Source organism: Plasmodium cynomolgi, chromosome 10 (assembly GCF_000321355.1).
Source record: "Plasmodium cynomolgi strain B DNA, chromosome 10, whole genome shotgun sequence".
In the NCBI taxonomy this organism is placed as follows: Eukaryota; Apicomplexa; class Aconoidasida; order Haemosporida; family Plasmodiidae; genus Plasmodium; species Plasmodium cynomolgi.
In genome coordinates this window covers 899,664-917,993 of record NC_020403.1, presented here as the reverse complement: position 1 = coordinate 917,993, position 18,330 = coordinate 899,664, and the positions used below count along the sequence as shown (strand labels likewise).

The 18,330-nt window shown below is 45.7% G+C and overlaps 1 protein-coding gene across 1 annotated transcript; it reads left to right on the top strand.

The window, feature by feature from the left end:
- Positions 1–37: 37 nt before the first annotated feature.
- On the top strand, positions 38–1,931 carry PCYB_103030 (hypothetical protein; the record flags this gene model as incomplete). Its single annotated transcript, XM_004222852.1, has 2 exons — positions 38–117; positions 332–1,931. 2 exons carry the CDS (start codon positions 38–40, stop codon positions 1,929–1,931), a joined length of 1,680 nt encoding a protein of 559 aa, XP_004222900.1.
- Between the last annotated feature and the right edge of the window lie 16,399 nt (positions 1,932–18,330).

The following is an 18,330-nucleotide window of genomic DNA, read 5'->3' as shown; positions in this document are numbered from 1 at the left end:
GTACCTATGCAACATACGTTTGTGTGCCTCGCTCCCCATGCAGGTTACAGAAGAGCCCTTGATAGCTGCCGCTCTACTCAACCAAACGAGAACCCCCCCTTTCCGCAGAAACATTGAGTACATGGTTCTTACGCGTAGGAGTTCCCCTTGCTAGGCGGTAGTTAACAATTCCACCACGAATATAACTTCCCCCCCCCAAAAAAAAAAAAAAAAAAAAAGACATGAATATTTTTAATGCTAGATGTTGTCTCTTAACTTTATTTTTTTTTCTTTTGGAAAAAAAATTTTGCAAAAAGGGTGCCACCTTGAGTTGCGTTTTCTCCCATGCAAGTGAGGAACATAAGGGGAGCGCAGGGACATTTGCATTGAGCAATGAGCCCATTTATTACGCCCCCAGTGGGGGTTTGGCGCCGTGCGCGGTCATCAGCAGACAGTTAAGCGGGCATGAGGAGGATAGCGGCGAGGACGGCGCTGAAGTTGGCGGTGAAGATGGCGTCGAAGACAGCGCTGAGGACAGAGACGATGATGACGGCTTGCCCGAGGGACGCTTTCCGTACGAAGAAGGAAAAAAGAGTGGCCTTGTAAGAGACACACCCAGCCACCACTTGGACGGAGATGAGGATGAACATACCGCAGAAGATGGAGGAGCGAAGCGAAAAATGAGTAAGAAGGAGGAAGAGGCGGAGGATAACAAAATTGACGAGTTGGTAAATGCGGAAATGAAAAAGCACGAAGCGGAGGAAGAGCCGGACAAGGATCCCGACGCAGAACCAGAAAAAGAGGACCAGGGAAGTGGCCAAGGACGAAGGCCAAAGCTGAGGTGCGCAAACAAACTAAATTACATACAGGTGACGGGGAATGGCCAAAGAGAGGAAGACCTATTTGGCGAAAACGACGAGGAGGGAGCCCCAGCTTTCGTGGAAATACCCCATAAGATTAAGGAAGACATCGACGGCATGACAACTAAGCACAACGAAAGGGAGGAAGCAGGTGAAGCAGAGGAAGCACATGACCGTATTGACCGAGCGGAAAATGAAAACAATGCGAACGACACAAAATTTGTGGAGGGGAATGCCTACATGCAGGAGGGAGAACAGCACAGCGAAGATTCGACTGGTCCAATAGGGGAGAGAGAAAGAGAAAGGAGTAGTTCCCCCTCGAATGGATATACCCAAAACAGTTTTGTCGACCTCAAAACTGTGTCTGATAAATTGCCCCTTAATTATACCAACTCGTTTGATAACCCCCTATTCCACAACAAATTGGAGAAAACAGTTCAGAAGCACTTACCCTGGCCTGTCCTGGCGTCCAACTCTGGTTCCAACGGCGGGTCCTGGGCAGACGTCAACAGTAGTACCTACAATGTTAGTCCATTCAGTTTCGCCTCAATACATACTCGTAATGCTTTGCACCTAATGCCGATGAATTTTCAAGTTCAAAACTCCATCGTGAAGTTAAGTGATGAGGTGTATGACAAATTAAATCTTAAAAACAGTGTCAATGTGTATGACAATAATGAATTGGTAGCCTATAAGTATGAGAACTTTGAGGTAAAGGAAGGGGAAGAATATAATAACGGAGATAAAATGAATGAAGAAAAGAATGGAGAGGGGGCTTCCGGTGGGGAAGGGGGTTCCGATGGGGAGGGGAATTCCGATGGGGAGGGAGATGCAGATTCGAAATCAGATCAGAACAACGGTTCAGATGGACGTGGGTTCTTCGATGGGACCTTGGTCACCTACACCATTGTCATTTTAATAGGTGTTATAATTGTGCTGCTATGTTTTGTTATTTATTACTACGACTTAATAAACAAGGTGAAGCGGCGAATGAGCGCAAAGCGGAAGAACAACAAATCCATGACCATCGCGAATAACACTTCCGCGGGGATGTACAGGGACGACACCTACAAGGAGAGTGCCCACGTTTGACGCGGCGGGGTGGAAGTGCCCCTGCGCTGCCATCATTATTGTGCCATCACGATTGTGCCATCACGGCTGTGCCATCACGATTGTGCAGCTGTGTTAACACCCTGCGCGCATTTTCCGTTCATACAATTTAGTAGCACGGGTGCTCAACCGACGCGCCTGCTTTAAACACCCCTCGTTTGTACACCTCTCGATGTTTACCTGCACATGAGTACACATTTCTTCCCACTTTCGTGTGCCGTTCACGCTTTTTTTTTTTTTCTTTTTCTTTTCTCTATTTTAATGAAAAATGTTACAAATTGGCTACATGCCAAACGGGGATGTAGTGCACTAGCCATAAAAAAGGACAAAATAAATTTATTGTTTTCCCCCAATTGTGCCCCCCCCCTCTGGATTTTAACGACGTAGAGCCGATGTGCTTGTCGCGAAAAGGTACGCATTTCCTTTTCCCCATTTCGCTTTTCCCCCTTCGAAGCACAATTTTTCACTTAAAAAATGTGGTCATAAAATACCAACCGTGGAGAATCTTCACCCGTGAAGAGCGTTTATAGGATAAACATTCGCCACGAGCAGTTCAGTTCGACTTTACATGATTGGAAAAAGCCCTCCACCTTTTGCTTATTCCATGTCCACTTAACATTTTGTGGCACCCCTTTTTGGGGAAAAGACTCACTCGTCCCTAATGTGCACACAAAATAACTACATGTATGGGTGGTAGCGACGTAGTTTGCTTGGTGAAATGTTGCCCCACCGTTCTGCAAATGAAGTCCATTTTGTTGTAAAAATATGTTGCCCCAATTTGAAGAGTGATGCCCATCCTCCGCATTGCCCCTTTAGGGGAAAATAACCCAGTAAAGGGGTGAAAGCACCGCGCTTCGAGATATCACATGGTTGTGAATAATGCACACGTTCGCTAAGGCAGTTGCATGTGCATATATGACGGGATTGTTTATTCCCCGTGTGTGTGTGTGGTGCCATTACAGTGGTCCAGAGATACCCCCCGCACACACCTGTTCAGTTGCGATGCGCTCTGCATAAAGTGTTAAGTGGCTATTCTCTACAAACGGAACCCTCGCAGAAAAATGGGGAGGCCACATATTTGGGGGAGATCAAAACTGAGAAACGATCCACATGGATTACACAAAGCATACGCAGGGGGTAGGGGCATGCCTAGTAATCTCCCATTTCCTTGATGGAGGACCACACTAGGGAGTAGGCGTTCTCACTCATTACACGAAATTTCGTAGTGTGGTACTCCTTTAGCTGCGCTAGGGGAAAACCTTTTCTTTTATGCGTTCCTTTGAATTAACTCATGCAGGAAAAAAAAAAAAAAAAAAAACAAGCCAAGCCAAGCCAAGCCAAGCCAAGCCAAGCCAAGCCAAGCCAAGCCCATTCTTCTCCTTTTTTCTGCTCAATGCGGAACACGTTTTAACAACACGTGGTTTGCCACCACGTAGGGGGAACAACTATTAGGGAGGGGAGAAAAAAAAAAATAAAAAAAACCCAAACAGTAACAAAATGGGGAGAAGCAAAAGATGTTATCACTATCACGCATAAAAACGTAGGGCACCCACGCTGAGTTGTAACCAGGATAATGTTCTGGATCTACAGATGAGCCCTTGTTGGCTAATACGCAGCATTTCACGCATGTGTGTTGTGCTTGTACAGGTGCCATCATGCGGGTAGTAGTTCTCTTCCTCAATTCGTTCCTCCCCCCCTTTTTGCACTCCCCTGGGTTGAACTAAACGATTGGTCACGTTTAAAAGTGGGGCTCCACTGGGCAAACAAACTTGATATGCTAAACCGGATGACCAGAAGGGGGGCAAATAAATTAAAATGACAGCTATGCGCCTATTATAACCTCTCGCAATAATGTACATAACTTAGTTGGGTGGGCTTCATTCACAATGTACATGATCACGCATGTTGACGTATGCCCGTGTAGCTCTTTTATTTTCACTCCTGTACATGGACGCATGAATGAATGCATATATGAATGCATTCCCCATGCCTGCCGAACCGAGTACTGGGTTAACAGCCCACATAAATTTTCGGCAGAAAAATGAGGGCGCGTTTTTTCTTCATTTGAAGCGCTTCCCCGAGGTAGCCTTAGTGATTGGCCAAGGGCGCATAATGCGGTGCGGCGCCACGTTAAAGCGGCAAATTTAAGCGGCAAATTTAAGCGGCAAATTTAAGCGGCAAGTTTAAGCGGCAAGTTTGAGCGGCAAGTTTAAGCGGCAAGTTGGTGCTCCAACTTCACGTCGGCTTAACTCGGGGGGAATCGGTCGGCATGCGGCGCGGAAAAATCGCCCCCGCGGGGTGGGGCCAACATAGTGTTGCGCTGTACAGTAGCATATAGAAAATAAAAAAGAAAAGAAAAGAAAATTGTTAAAAAAAAAAAGTGGCTATATTCATTCCACCTCCGTGACTTTAAATTTTAGTAATTAAAAAGGAATACAAAAAAAAAAAAAAAAGAAGAGAGCATGAACGAAAGGTATAGCGAAACGTATTACGAAGAGTATTGCGAAATGCGTTACAAAAAGGATAGGAGAAAACCTTTACGAGGAACCTTAAGTATTGGCATTTTCTCTATCGCTATAATTTAGCATCTCTGAAATTTAATTTTTGTTTCCAACTGTTAGTCGAGTTTACGAACTCTCGTTTTGTTAACTTGCAACGAAACAGCTAGTGCGTACAGCTCGCAAGGGGCGTACGTACGTGTTGCGTAAACGCCTTCTTCTCCGTACCCTGCGTGTTCGCATATATGTTGCATATATGCATCCGCGGTAGTAATTTTGCGAGCTACTCTGCTACCTTCGTATACACGCTCTTTCTGCGTAAAAACTGTCATATTTTCCGGGCTAGGCTGGGATGAACGTGTTGGCGTAGCAACCGCTAGAACGTATACATATACGCATTTCTGCGGCGATACGTCCACGCGTTCATCCGAGCGCGAGCCCATTTAACCGTGTGTCCATTTGAGCGTGTGTCCATTTGAGCGTGTGCCCATTTGAGCGTGCGCCCATTTGAGCGTGCGCCCATTTGAGCGTGTGTCCATTTGAGCGTGTGCCCATTTGAGCGTGTGTCCATTTGACCGTGCGTGCTTGGCATACACGCACGAGCTCCCATTCGTGTACCCACCCCATGTGTACATCTATGAGCGTGACTACCCACTATATGCTTGTTACATATGCATAAGGCGCATACCCGTACCTACGGCGCGCGCACGACTTTTTGTAAACGTGTTTTGTGAGTACCGTCCGAATTAGCTGCTGCTGCATGCCTTTTTGGGCTCTTGATTTTTCGAACCTTATGTGAAGAGCGGCGTAGGCACAAGTTCACCTCCCCTGCATTTGCCCGCATTCGTGCATGTGACTCTCGCCCGCTTTGGTGTGTTATGTATGTGGTATGTGTACGTGTTGTTCAGGCAGACGTACGTTGGCCCGCTCACACATATACGATTGCGAAGGCAGAACAAGGGAAGCGACTTCACGACGTTTAATCTGCTCGAAAAAAAAAAATTGCATATTGTATAATACGAGTTCTTTTTTCTGCCCAATTTGTGCTTCCCCCCCCGTTTAGCCCTCCATTTGTTAATTATACTTTTGTCAGTCTGAGGGTACGAAAAAAAAAAAATTAACGACAAACGGAAGAACACAAACGGAAGGGGAAGCAAACTGGCATGGTCTTAGAAACTTGCACGGGAACGGAAAGTAAACGCAAGAAAAAAAAAAAAAAAAAAAGCTATTTATGAACTGCACGAATGCACAAATTGTACATTTTTACGTGAGTGTTCTTTTGCCGAAATTTCCGTGCCACCTGCGTAACTTGACTTATGCCGACTTGCGCGTCCGTTTTACGGGGCCTGTTCACAAACACACGCGGTGCATACGTAGGTAAGAGCATATACGTATGTATACTTAAATGTACGATCGTTCATATGCGTACGTATATGCGCACCTGCGTACCCATTTTGTGTACGAGATTGCCAAGGCGATTTTCCCATGTGCATGCGCACCTATGTTTCCTTCCGCAGCCTATACTTTCGTGCGCAGCCACCACTGCATGCATGCCTCCGTCACTTTTGCTCGCTTGAAGCGGCATATATATAAATATATATCTGTATATAGCGTATAGTTCTCCTCCCCCCCATCCTTCGCTTCCCTAGCGCAGGATCATGATAAGTGCTACATTTTGTTCTTCTGTTATTATCTGCCGGAAATTTCCGTAAAATTGTCGGCAAACTTAATGGCATTTAGTGACAATTTTGTGGAAAATTTAGTAGCTATTTTTGTGGCAATTTTGTAACAATTTTGTGACAATTTTAGCAGCTATTTTTGTGCCAATTTTAATGACCAATTAATGGCCACTTGTGAGAGAAAACCTGACAAGCGACGCAGGTGATCGTAGTTCTATTTTCCCCCCCTCCTTCTTGCAAAAATCGTGCAAGTGGCCAGTTAAACGCACGTATGCATGTATTTATGTGTATATCTGCCCTTTTTGCACTCGAAAAAAGTACCATTTTTTTTTTTTTTTTGACATAAAGGTATACGTACGTATGTGCGCATATTTATTTGCATTTTTCAAATAGCGTGTGATGCTTTAGATGAACGGAAGATAAGGAAAAAAAAAAAGAAAAGAAAAAAAGTACGCACGGGTGATTATATAAATGAAAACATACATATCAAGAGTACGTGCCCATTAGCGCGCATATATGTATACGCATATTTGAGCGGTCATTTTGGGCACATTTATGCGGACATTTTAGGCCCTTTTATGCGGACATTTTAGGCCCATTTTACGCGCCTACTTGTGCCCCTCTTGTACTTTCCTGTACTCTCGTGCACCTTCCTGTACACTCTTGTACCTTCCTGTATACCCCTGTACCGTTTACATGCATCCCCCCCCCAAAAAAAAAAAGGAAAAAACAAAATGGAGTGCAACATCCTAGAGGAAGACGCATTTAACATCAAGCAGCCGAATGGCATAAGCAAAGAAAATATCACAGAGAAGAATTACTCAGAGGATGACAAGAACACGTCGTGTTATGTTAGTTACTCTTCCCCAAGTGAGGAGGATTATTTAGACTTACAGTATGCACGTGTTCACGACGAATCGAGTGAGTATCAAAACGCCAAGTCGAAGTGTATGCATAATTCCTACGAGATAGGAAAATACAGCAGCAACGACAGCTCTCTTGTTGCCCCTTGGAAGCGAGATGCTTATCACAAGGGAAAGGACAGTTCAGTCGTGCAGGCCACTGGCAACACCAGTGTGGGGAACGTAAAGAAGAAGCCAAATGGCTTCACAAAAGCACACAGTGAAACAAAGACCAAGAATGCAAATAGTAAAATAAAATACGATGATGAGCATATGATTACCAATCACATGAACAAGAAGAGAGGGACACCCTCACATTACAGCATAAGTGATGGCAGCGAGCTCCTACAGGCGGGCACCATCCAGGACAGCTGGAAGTTTGTGGATAGGCATTCACTGCCTGGAGGAGGGTATGCCTTCTATCGCGCGTCCTCGAAGAGTGATGATTATGATGGGCGCAGCGATGGTCGTTGCGGGGAGCATTGCGATGAGCGCCTTGATGGGCAGTGTGTCGAGCACGATGGTGATCACTACGACATTTACGACGACCTTTGCGGAGACTTTCACGAGGATCTGCGCGACGACTTTCATGACGATCTCCACGAAGATCTGCGCGAGAACAGGCACAGGCGGCAAGGCAAAGGGCACCAGGGGAAAGGCCAACAAGGAAAAGGCCAGCAAGGAAAAGGCCAGCAAGGAAAAGGCCAGCAAGGAAAAGGCCAGGACCGAACCGCGAGGAACAACAACCCAGCCCAAGTAAGCAACGAAGAGGTACACTCCCCTGGTGATGACGATGTTGAAGGCCCCCCCGCCAGTGTGACCAATCATAGTAAAACAAACGTTAAGTACGCCCTCCTCACGGGTAGCACCAACATAAAAACAAGGAATGACGAAAATTATTACATGAATGTATTAAGTGCCCACGCATACAACACCTGCCAGAGCTCGGACAATGAAAATTGTAATGACTACAAAAATATCGATGATGATAATTGCAGTAGTGGTGACTGCGACTATTACGGAGAGGTGATTTCTTCGCTGAGTGCCAATCGGGAGGATGGACTGGAGAGTAACTACACCTTTGATGAGTCTGTAAATGTCGGTGCAGAATTCATATGTGATGGTGACAAGGAGGACGGAGCTGACTTTGTTCATAACGACTTCAGTTGCATTGAAGGAGAATTGGTTGACCAAGCGGGGCCCAATTCGATCGCAAATAGGTTTCCTTATAGTGAAAAGGCCATCCCCACTGCTGCTACCGCAGCGGTCATCGACCATAATGCTAGTGCGAAGGACGTTTCGAGTTCAGCTCGTGCCAAACGTCTGAGCAAAGGTAAAGACATTGAAGGAGAGACTTATCAACACAGTGGGCAAAGTGGTAAGAGAGACGAAAGTTCTACCAGTTCGTCCTCTCCTCCACCTTATGCCAACCCACATGAACGCGAAAACGCATGTGCCAGTGACAACCGTAGCAGTAGTAAAGAAAGGGTTAAAGTGCATTTCTGCAAAGATGCCAAAATGGAGATGATGCATAAGGCAGGAATAGTTACCACATGCAACCCATCAGGAAGGAGAAACAAAACGAAAGAGAGCAGCGACCCGTTAGATGAAGCACCAGGAGACAGTACCACTTCGAAGCAACAAACAGAACATACCACTACATGTCAGAAGAAGGTACCCAGTTGTAACAATCCCCAAGAGATAAAGAAAAAAAAAGGTCAGGTGAATTTTGCGCAAAGCGTAACATTTCCCATTCTTGAAGGAAACCCAAATGACAGAGAAAAACTAACACAGAATGGTGCCCCTAGTTATGATGCCAATTTTGTCATTATAAAAAATGGTGGCCAATCAGGAATGGCAACTCCCCACGGTGAATACAGCAGAAGTGCGCGTCCATCCAGAAGGAGTCTGAGCCAAGTTAGAGAATCGGGTCATTCAAGCGAACCGCTTCATTCAGTTCACTCCGTTCGAGTAGCAGAACAGGAGGCGATAAAGAAATGTTCTCCAAAAGATGCACCCAAAGGGGAAAATGAAGCAGGTTCCTTGGAAAGAATCCCCAAAAGGGAAACAGAACATGCACATGAAGAAAAACAGAATAGTGAAAAGACAGCAGTGAGTAATAGCAGCATTTCAAATTCAATCAGAAGCAACGTTGAAGAGGCACACAGGAAGAATCAACAAAACGTGTTAAGTGATGGGAACTTACTAAAATTAATATTGCACTGCTCCAAAAAAAAGAACCCCAAGGCAGTTGGAATGGAAGATAAAATAATTGAAAATTTTATTAACACGCAGAAAAAGGCCTTCGGTTTTTATTTGCAAAAGAATCTCACTAATGTTTGTGCAAAGTGCAAAGTGGAGATGCAGTTATCAGGCTGTGTCTTCCTTTGCTTCGAATGCATGATCAAACAAATGGACGGGAGGACAGAAAAGAAGAAGAACCTGTGGGAGCCTCCAAATGTTGGGAATAGTGAGTTAAAAAAAATTAATTCGTGCATTTCTAACTTTCTCAGCGAAGTGGATCAAGTGGAAAAAAATTTTGAATTGACTGATGAGAACATTGTGCACATGTTTCGCGAAATTAGGAAATGCAATTTGTGGAAGTCGGAGAAAAACATGTGCACGGTTTTCCGCAGCGTTTTTAAAGCCCCTTGGCGAAACGACAGAGTTTGTGACATAGGTGATGACAGAGTTGGTGACAGAGGTGATGACAGAGGTGATGACAGAGGTGATGACAGAGGTGATGACAGAGGTGATGACAGAGGTGATGACAGAGGTGATGACAGAGGTGATGACAGAGGTGGTGACATAAGTGATGACAGAGGTGATGACAGAGGTGGTGACATAAGTGATGACAGAAGTGACGTCAGAAATGGCGGCAGTTGTGACGCCCAGCTTGACCTGCCGGAGGAAGATCTGTTCAGAAAAATCTTCAAAAACAATTTTGAGAAATTTATCAGCCTGCATAAAAGTAGAGAAGGGATAAGCCAAAACACCTCAAATGATGACAAGGCCATTTCTGCGGATAGTGGCGCCAAAACGGAAGTGCAAAGATTTTGCTGCTTCGTGAAGGAAACCAAGACAGAGAAGAAATCGGGGGAGGGAAGGAAGAAGCCCCACTTTATCCGCAAACGGGAGAAGGAAACAAACGGGTTGCGTGCCACAAAATGGGACAAAGTGGTCAAGCGTATGTTCAAATTGGAGCACCTCCGTGAGCCTTTGCGAAGCGTTCGTGCTTGCCATTACTATTGCTTCCGTACGGGGACGATCGGGAATGAAGCCAAGATTGTGTGTCAGGGAAAGTGCAAGGGAACCCCTGGAAGGTGCATTGCAATTCGTGCAGTTCGCGTAGTTCGAAGCGTGGTGCGAACCGGGAAGGGCAGCTCGAGCGGTATAAAGAGAGGAAGCCAAAACACTGTGCTGCTTCCCACGCGGAGAGTCATGGGCGAAGGAATGAACGAAAACGGAGTAAAAGATGATGGCCCAATGGGTAACCGCAGAAACAAAAGGAAGCTCGACGCCCCAGGAGTATCACTAAAAGAGGAAGAACAAATTCGCATCAGCGATGTGAGCAGGACGCCCTACGATGACTCCCTTGCAGGAAAGGCTGCCCAACCCCGACAGACAACCAACGGAGGACGAAATGGGAATGGAAAGAATGACAATCAGAGTAGTCAAGGAGAAGGAGAAGGAAGACGATTTAACAAAAATGACAGAAATGATAATAGCCGAGAAGGGAATGGCCACCATACTGATAGAAGGGGATACGTACCAGCGAGGGGAAATGGTGGAGGTAATCGCACGGATGATGAAAGTGATTACCACGATGAGGGAGAAGACGACGACGAGAAGAAGAAGAAGGACGATGATGAAGAGTATGAGGAAGATGAAGAGGAAGAAGAGGAGGAAGAGGAAGAGGAGGAGGAAGAAGAAAGAATAAACGGCGAGCAATCAAAGAAACCATCACACAACGATGAAGGTCGTGACAAGAATCGCCGAAAAAAAGAGCGCAAACGTGACGACGAAAGGGACCACATAGAGGAATGCCCTGAGCGTAGAGAAAAACTGATGAGCAGGCGCAGCAAGAGAAAGAAGAAAAACAGAGTGACATCGAACCGCGACTCCAAAAGTGACGAGTACTCAGATGTGACGAATGAAGATATTTTAGACGACTTTATTAGCGACATTAAGAAGGCCAACCGTAGCCACTACAATCAGCAGAAACTAAACCAGTGGGTGAGGGAAAATAAATTGAAATGTTATTTCCACCTGCCCAGTATAGTCACTCAGAAAGTAATTCCACCCCTGATTGTCCCACTGAACAAGAAGTGTACCAACTTGTTTTCTGAGCTGAGAACTAATGATTTCATCAACATAGAGAGTATCGATTATTACAAGTTGTTCATGATGAAGAAGAGCATCTCTGATTTCCGTAGTGGCAACAAGTGCCTGGCGAACGTGTCGGAGGGGGGGAACAATGGTCCCCAAGTGCTCGCGCGGAGGAAGTTCTTCCACACGGATCGAAGCAGCAGTAGTAGCAGCGACAGCGACGGTGCCAATCGGGACAATCGTGGCAACCGCGACCAGCGCGATCAGCGCGATGGAGTGAATGCGAACGAGGGGGCGCAGAGCAGCGGTAGCAGACGAGCGACCATTAACCACAAGAAGAACAACGAGCTGATCGAGCTGTACATCCCCAACTTTTGGAGAAGCATCAAAAGTGTAAACGAAATAAAATCCGTTACCACGGGAAACTCCGACGATTTCTACTTCAAACTGTTAGTGCACCCTAGGGGAAACTCAAACGATGATAATTATCTGTCGGTTTACTTAGAAGTGATAAAGCAGGATTTCTATCCATCCGAGTGGGTGTTTCCGAATGTGCGGTTCCAACTAACGGTGCATAATTTTAAATCCAAAAAAAACTCCATTTCGTCATGGGCCTACTGGTCCTTTACCAACAACTCCCTATCGAGGGGATGGCAGAAAATGATAAACCATTCAAAAATAAATAAGTCCACAGGATTCTTGGATGACACAGGTGGGCTCTTAATAAAGGGCAAGGCGGAGAGGTCTTTCAAGGAGCTTTGGTCCAAGTGCATTCAGCATACCCCCAAGTATATTTGGAGTTACATTCCGGAGAAAATTTACGAAAGCTTCGAGCATAACGACTTGCTGTTTCAGTTTCTGTTTCAGAAGGCCTACTTCAAGAAGTGCCAGTACGTGGGTGAGAAGGGCGCGCGCCACGGCAGCGGAAGCAGCTGTGGTGGAAGCGGTGGTAGCAGCGGTAGCGGTGGGAATGGCAGTAGCGGAGGCAACGGCAAGGAGATCGTCAACTGGGCCGGGGCAACCAACAGCCGCGGGAAGGAAATGCTCGGGTATGCCAAGAACTACATGCTCAACAGATATGCCATTGACATCTACAACTTCTCCCTTTTCTGGACCCCACAGTTTGTAAAAAATTACCTGAGCAGCTCGGAGAATTCGGAGAAGTGGAAAAGATCCTTTCATGAGAGCGTAAAGAGGATTATTCGCAACGATGAGGGAGAGAGGCACATAAGTGGCGGTGGCCACGGCGATGACGATGACGTTGGCGATGGCGATGACGTTGGCAATGGAGATGGCCATGAGGGCGCACGGGAATCGCGAGAAATCGAAGCGGACAGGCTGAAAGAAGAAAATAAAAGCACACTGAGCCTCATAAAGTCAGTGTACAGCAATATGCAAGTGTACGAAGGCCTCGTGGCGAAGAACAACCTTAATGAGCTGAAAAACATAACCATAGAGGAGGCAGAGAAGAATGACACGGCCAGCAAAGAGGACCTCTCCATAGACAACAGGAAGTATATACTATCCCTAACCAACTACATCGTCCCCGTGGTGGAATCCTACAACGATAATGACAATCTCTCTATCCTCGTGAACTGCCTATACAACATAGAGCTCTTCAAAATTATGGTCCTCAAGTACAAGGCAAGTCTGTACAATCGCATTTTCTCCAAGTATCTAAAAAATCGAAGGAAGGAAAAAAAATTTAAATTAAATTATGTAATGAAAAAGTATGGAATTGATAAGGATGACACCAAGAGGGAGATCATTCAGAAGATAAAAGAATTTAATAGAGAAAAAAAACGTTATAATTTGAGTGAATCAGATTTGACGCACACAATTTTGAGCAACCTGGAGATCATCAACGACAAGGTACAAAATTTCCTTACACTTATAGATGAAAAAATTTATTACCTTAATAACGTAACCAGTCGTGAGAGAACCACTCCATATGAGGATGCAGAAGGGGAGGGACATCCACGTGATAATGAGCTGACCGACATGGAAACCATTAACTACATACACTCGTTACACGTGCCCAAGGAACAGGATAATAACAAAGCACAGCAAGTTGTTAACACCAACGTCTACATCAGCTACATCAACGGGAAAATTAGCTACGCGAACGATTGTTTGTACAGCCAAGGAATGGACAAATATAACATAAATTATCTTTGCAATGTGAACAAAGTGAAAATGAACATACAGAGTATTAACAGAAATATCGATGAAGTCAATCTGAACATAGGCAACCTTTCACATTGTGCCCTTGAGAAGGAGGTGCGCCTGCCGGGGGAGAGCGTCGGGGAAAACGGAAGTGTCAGAGAAGGGGAAGGCGACGTAGTCATTATCGGGGCTGCCAACGGTGCGGGTTCCGGTGCCCCCACTGGCGAGGATGCAAACCCAAGACTGAATGGAGCCGTTGAGGAATTCATTAACACCTTTCACATTGACCCGAAGGAGTGTCTGAATGAGGACAGCCAGGCAACCCCCCCCAAGGAAAGGCACACGAAAGAAAGGAGTGACCCATTGGATGACGACACCAATAAACGGGAACACTATCGCGTGAGAGATTATATCGACTTTTTAGAAAACGATTTTATTGACGATCCGAACGAACTAAAAAATCTGTCCTACCGATACACAAACGATATGAAGTCCTTTAACATGTTTGAGTACTTTCGAAAAAACAACAAAAATGTAATCATTGCTTTGCAAAGAATTTTCATTTGCATGCAACTGTACTCGCTAATTCTGTGTGCCAAAAAGGGGAAGGAGGATTTCCAGAAGGATCATTTTAACAATTTTGATAGGCTTTTCTATAAAGAAAAGGGGAATCTGGACTTTACGGGTGCTGCTGGTGATCTGTGTGAGACCAGTGTGGGTAGTTTTGGTAGCGCTGCCCATTCGTCCGGTACGACGACCACCACGATGACCATGATGACCACTCCAAACAGTAGGAAGCGAAAGCATCGTAGCTGCGAGGATGAGAAGAATGAAGACTTCTCCGAAGGCAAGAAGAAATTTTTGAGTAAAGAAAATTCTGGGGCCGACAACTCGGAGAAGAGTTCCAATTCGTTTTCACTGTCCAGCTCAATGGAGGCAAAGGATTTGCACATGAATGGGAAAGGCAGTCGAAGTGGTAGTGGCAGTGACAGTAAAGCGGGAATGGGTGCAAGAATGGACGCAGGAATGGATGCAGGAATGGATGCAGGAATGAACGCAGGAATGGACGCAGGAATGGACGCTGGATTGGACGCAGGAATGGCCGCAGGAATGAACGCAGGAATGGCCGCAGGAATGAACGCAGAAATGAACGTAGGAATGAACGCAGGAATAGACGCGGAGTTCCCCCACCAGAGAGGCAGGAGCAGCCAAGAGGGGGGAAGCGACAACCAGGAGGATAGTGGAGAAAATCAAATGATATGCAAAGAAAAAAATGAAAACCCACACATGCACAATTATAACAACTGTAGAAGTAGCAGCAATGACGAGTCTCAAGAGAAGGATGCCAAATATTTTTCCAACTTAGCTCTACACAAAAAGAATTGCCTGTACTATTACAAGAATAGCCTCTTTTACAACACGCAGTATTCGGAGGATGAATGCAATTTGACTCTCTCAGGGACGGACCACTCTAACAGAGGGAGAGGAACTGGCAACAAGAGACGAATGAAAAACACCGTACTTAATGTGTACAACAAGAATGATAATTATTTGCATTTATTTAAGCCCCTCATACCGAGCATAAAGATTTTACTCTTTAGTCTTAACAAGATCCTTTTTAATCAGTACAGATGTAATGAACCCATCACACGGATCCACGAGCAGCTGTTCAAACGTATCGTATGCGATGTAGTAAAGGACAAGGTGAAGTTGAATAGGAAGATTAAGAAGCTCAGGAGGCTCCTCGCAGAGAGTCGTGACGGAGATGTGGAGGTCACTGACCAGGACAAAGTTAGCGCCAATGCTGATGGTAACGCCAACGGAGATGGTAAAGTCAACGCAGATGGCAACGCAAACACAGATGGTAACCGCACCAACAGCAGTAGAAGGCGAAAACTGGAAAAGAGAGAAAACGATTTGGTGGAAGATTTGAAGGACCTTAGGATATTCGAAAAAATGTGCTACGAGCTGTTCAACTTGAAGAGCAAAACGGAGAGCGAAAACGAAAGCAGCGATAACAAGCTGGAGGCGAGCGACTACAGTGAGAGATCCAATGTACAGAGCGAGAATGAAGTATACCCCAAGTTTCAGAGGTACCCATCGAAGCAGGGGAACGAGGTGGAGGAGGGCGAGCAGGAAGGCAAACAAGAAGTGAAACAAACCAACCAGCCCAAACGGATGAACCAACCCAAACAGGTGAACCAACCCAAACAGATGAATCAACCCAAACAGACGAAGCACCAGAAGGAGGAACGGATTAATAACCCCTCGATGGGCGAAAAAAGGCAAACAGGCACTGAAACGGGAACCAACAACAGTAAGGATAGAAAAACGACTCAGAAAAATTACGACGCAGGAAAAAAAAAACGAAACGAATTATAAAGATGATAACGATTCGTATGACCAAAGCAACAACGGTAGCGACAATTTCGATGAGAACAAGGACGAAGACTTTTTCAATCACGGGAAGAATAAAGACTCGGATAATTACGACAACAAAGCGTGCAAAAATAAAAGCATAAACTCGTTAATTTACAACATGATAAATAAAAAAAAAATTAACTTCTACAAAAATTATATCATTTGTGAGAAGGACATTTACAAGACGATTGAAAAATCATCCTTCACGGAGATTCCATACGTCCTTTTCTTCTACATGAATTGCTTCAAAAATTTAAGGAGAGGGGAACTCATCGACATTCCGTTGTACTTGGACATATATGAAGATATTGAGGAGGAGACGGAGAGGAGGGGTCAGCACAATGGCAAAGGAGAAATGACAGGCCCCCACCACAACGGTAGTAGCGGAAGTGGCAGTGGTAATGGAGGCGGTAGTGTCAGTGGAAGTGCCAGCGGAAGTGCTAGTGGAAGCGCAAGTGGAAGTGGAAGTGGAAGTGGAAATAACCATTATAATAAGGAGGACAAAAGCAACTCCTTTTTTGGAATAAAAAAAAATGTACATGCGAAGAGAAAAAATGATGAGTATAATGAGTATATAATTACGTACCATCTTTATGCCCTCATCATTTCAGAAAACAAAGATGTTAGTAACAACATGTGTGGGATCCCCAGTTACAATAAACTGAGCGACATTGAATTCAACGCAGGGAACGACATGAACAACACATCCTACTCCTACCTCATCCTGAGACCGTACATTAAAGGACCGTGGTTTAAAATTTACAAAAATAGGATAACGAAATTGAGACAGACGTATGAATTTAACGAGTGGAAGTGTCACAAGGATTTCTATTGTTCTTGTTGCATCTATGTTAGCGATAATTATTACGATTTGAACAACCAGCTTTGTCTCAAGCAGCTCAACATCAAGAATATTAACTTTCCGCTGTATATCCACACCTTGCGCGAGTTCGATATCGAGGAGAAGGACATCTTCGAGTTTAACAAGAGTGCCAAGGAGGACTTGTACGCTCAGCGCAGTGTCGGGGGTGACGAGAAAATGGATGACCAGCTGATTTATGAGTTGCGCAAGGGGGCTGCTTCGCCCCTGGGGGCGGAGGGGCAGGTCGAAAACCACGGCGAAAATCGCGGCGAAAATAGCGGCGAAAACCAACCAGCTAGCCAATCAGAAAATCAATCTGCTGATCAACCTGCTGACCAACATGCCGACCACCCTGCTGATCGAGTGGACAAGGAGGCGGAGAAGGGAAATTCCCCCACCCATGACGAGCGTGATTTGACAGAAGGACGCAGTGCAGAGGGGGAAGGTCCGACCCCCCCGGAAAACACGCAACCCCCAAGTGAAGTGGCACTCCCCGGGATGAACCACATGGATAGAATGCACGCAAGCACAACGGAATTAAAAATACAAATAGATGCACAAGATGGATACTTTAAAAACGCAGAGAATGGGACCCAGACCAATAACAGGAACTCCGAAATGATGAAAATGCTTATGGATCAGGCAGATGACCCCAGATTGAGCAACAGTACAGAGGGACACTCGTTTATAACAAACGAGAGAGATCTCATACTGAACTCACTAAAGGTTCACCATAGGATGATGATAAATGTGAAGGACGAACTGTTCGAGGACGTAATCAAAATTGAGGACAACGAGCATGCGGCGTATAACTACACAATAAATGGGAAGGCAAAAATGTGCATCGTCCTTAACAAGAACAGCAGCAGGTTGAAACACAAGAAGCACTTCTTCGACATCAAGGGTATAATGAAGAGCTATGAGAAGTTCGACGACAATCATAATTTAAATTTGTTTAGCAATAACGTGTGTGAGATGAACTTTGCGCATAACTTGTCTAGAGGGTTCGTCATTTCGAATGGGTTTTTTACTTCGGAGGGCGTGTACTGGGCGAGCAACGAGTTGGCGCAGGAGCAGAGAAGCGTTAGCGATGCGAGGAACGACCCGAATGGCAGCTGCTGGAGTGAGAGGGGCGAGCCGAACGCACAGGCGCAGAGCACGCAGATACAGAATGGACAGGAGCCAACCGCGCAGCAGCCAACTGCTCAGGAGCCAACCGCGCAGCAGCTAACCGCTCAGGGGCCAACCGCGCAGGGGCCAATCGCTCAGGAGCCAACCGCTCAGGAGCCAACCGCTCAGGAGCCAACCGCACAGGGACCAACCGCTCAGGGACCAACCGCACAGGGAACAACCGCACAGGGACCAACCGCACAGGGACCAACCGCCGAGGGAGACCCTGTTAGCGGAGTCGAAAGAGAAAACAGTGCCAAGTGCATGACGAGAAGCACGAAAATTAACGTACTGAACGATATCCAAAAATCCAAGGGGAAGTGTCACATCAAGAAGGACTACCGAAACAGCCAC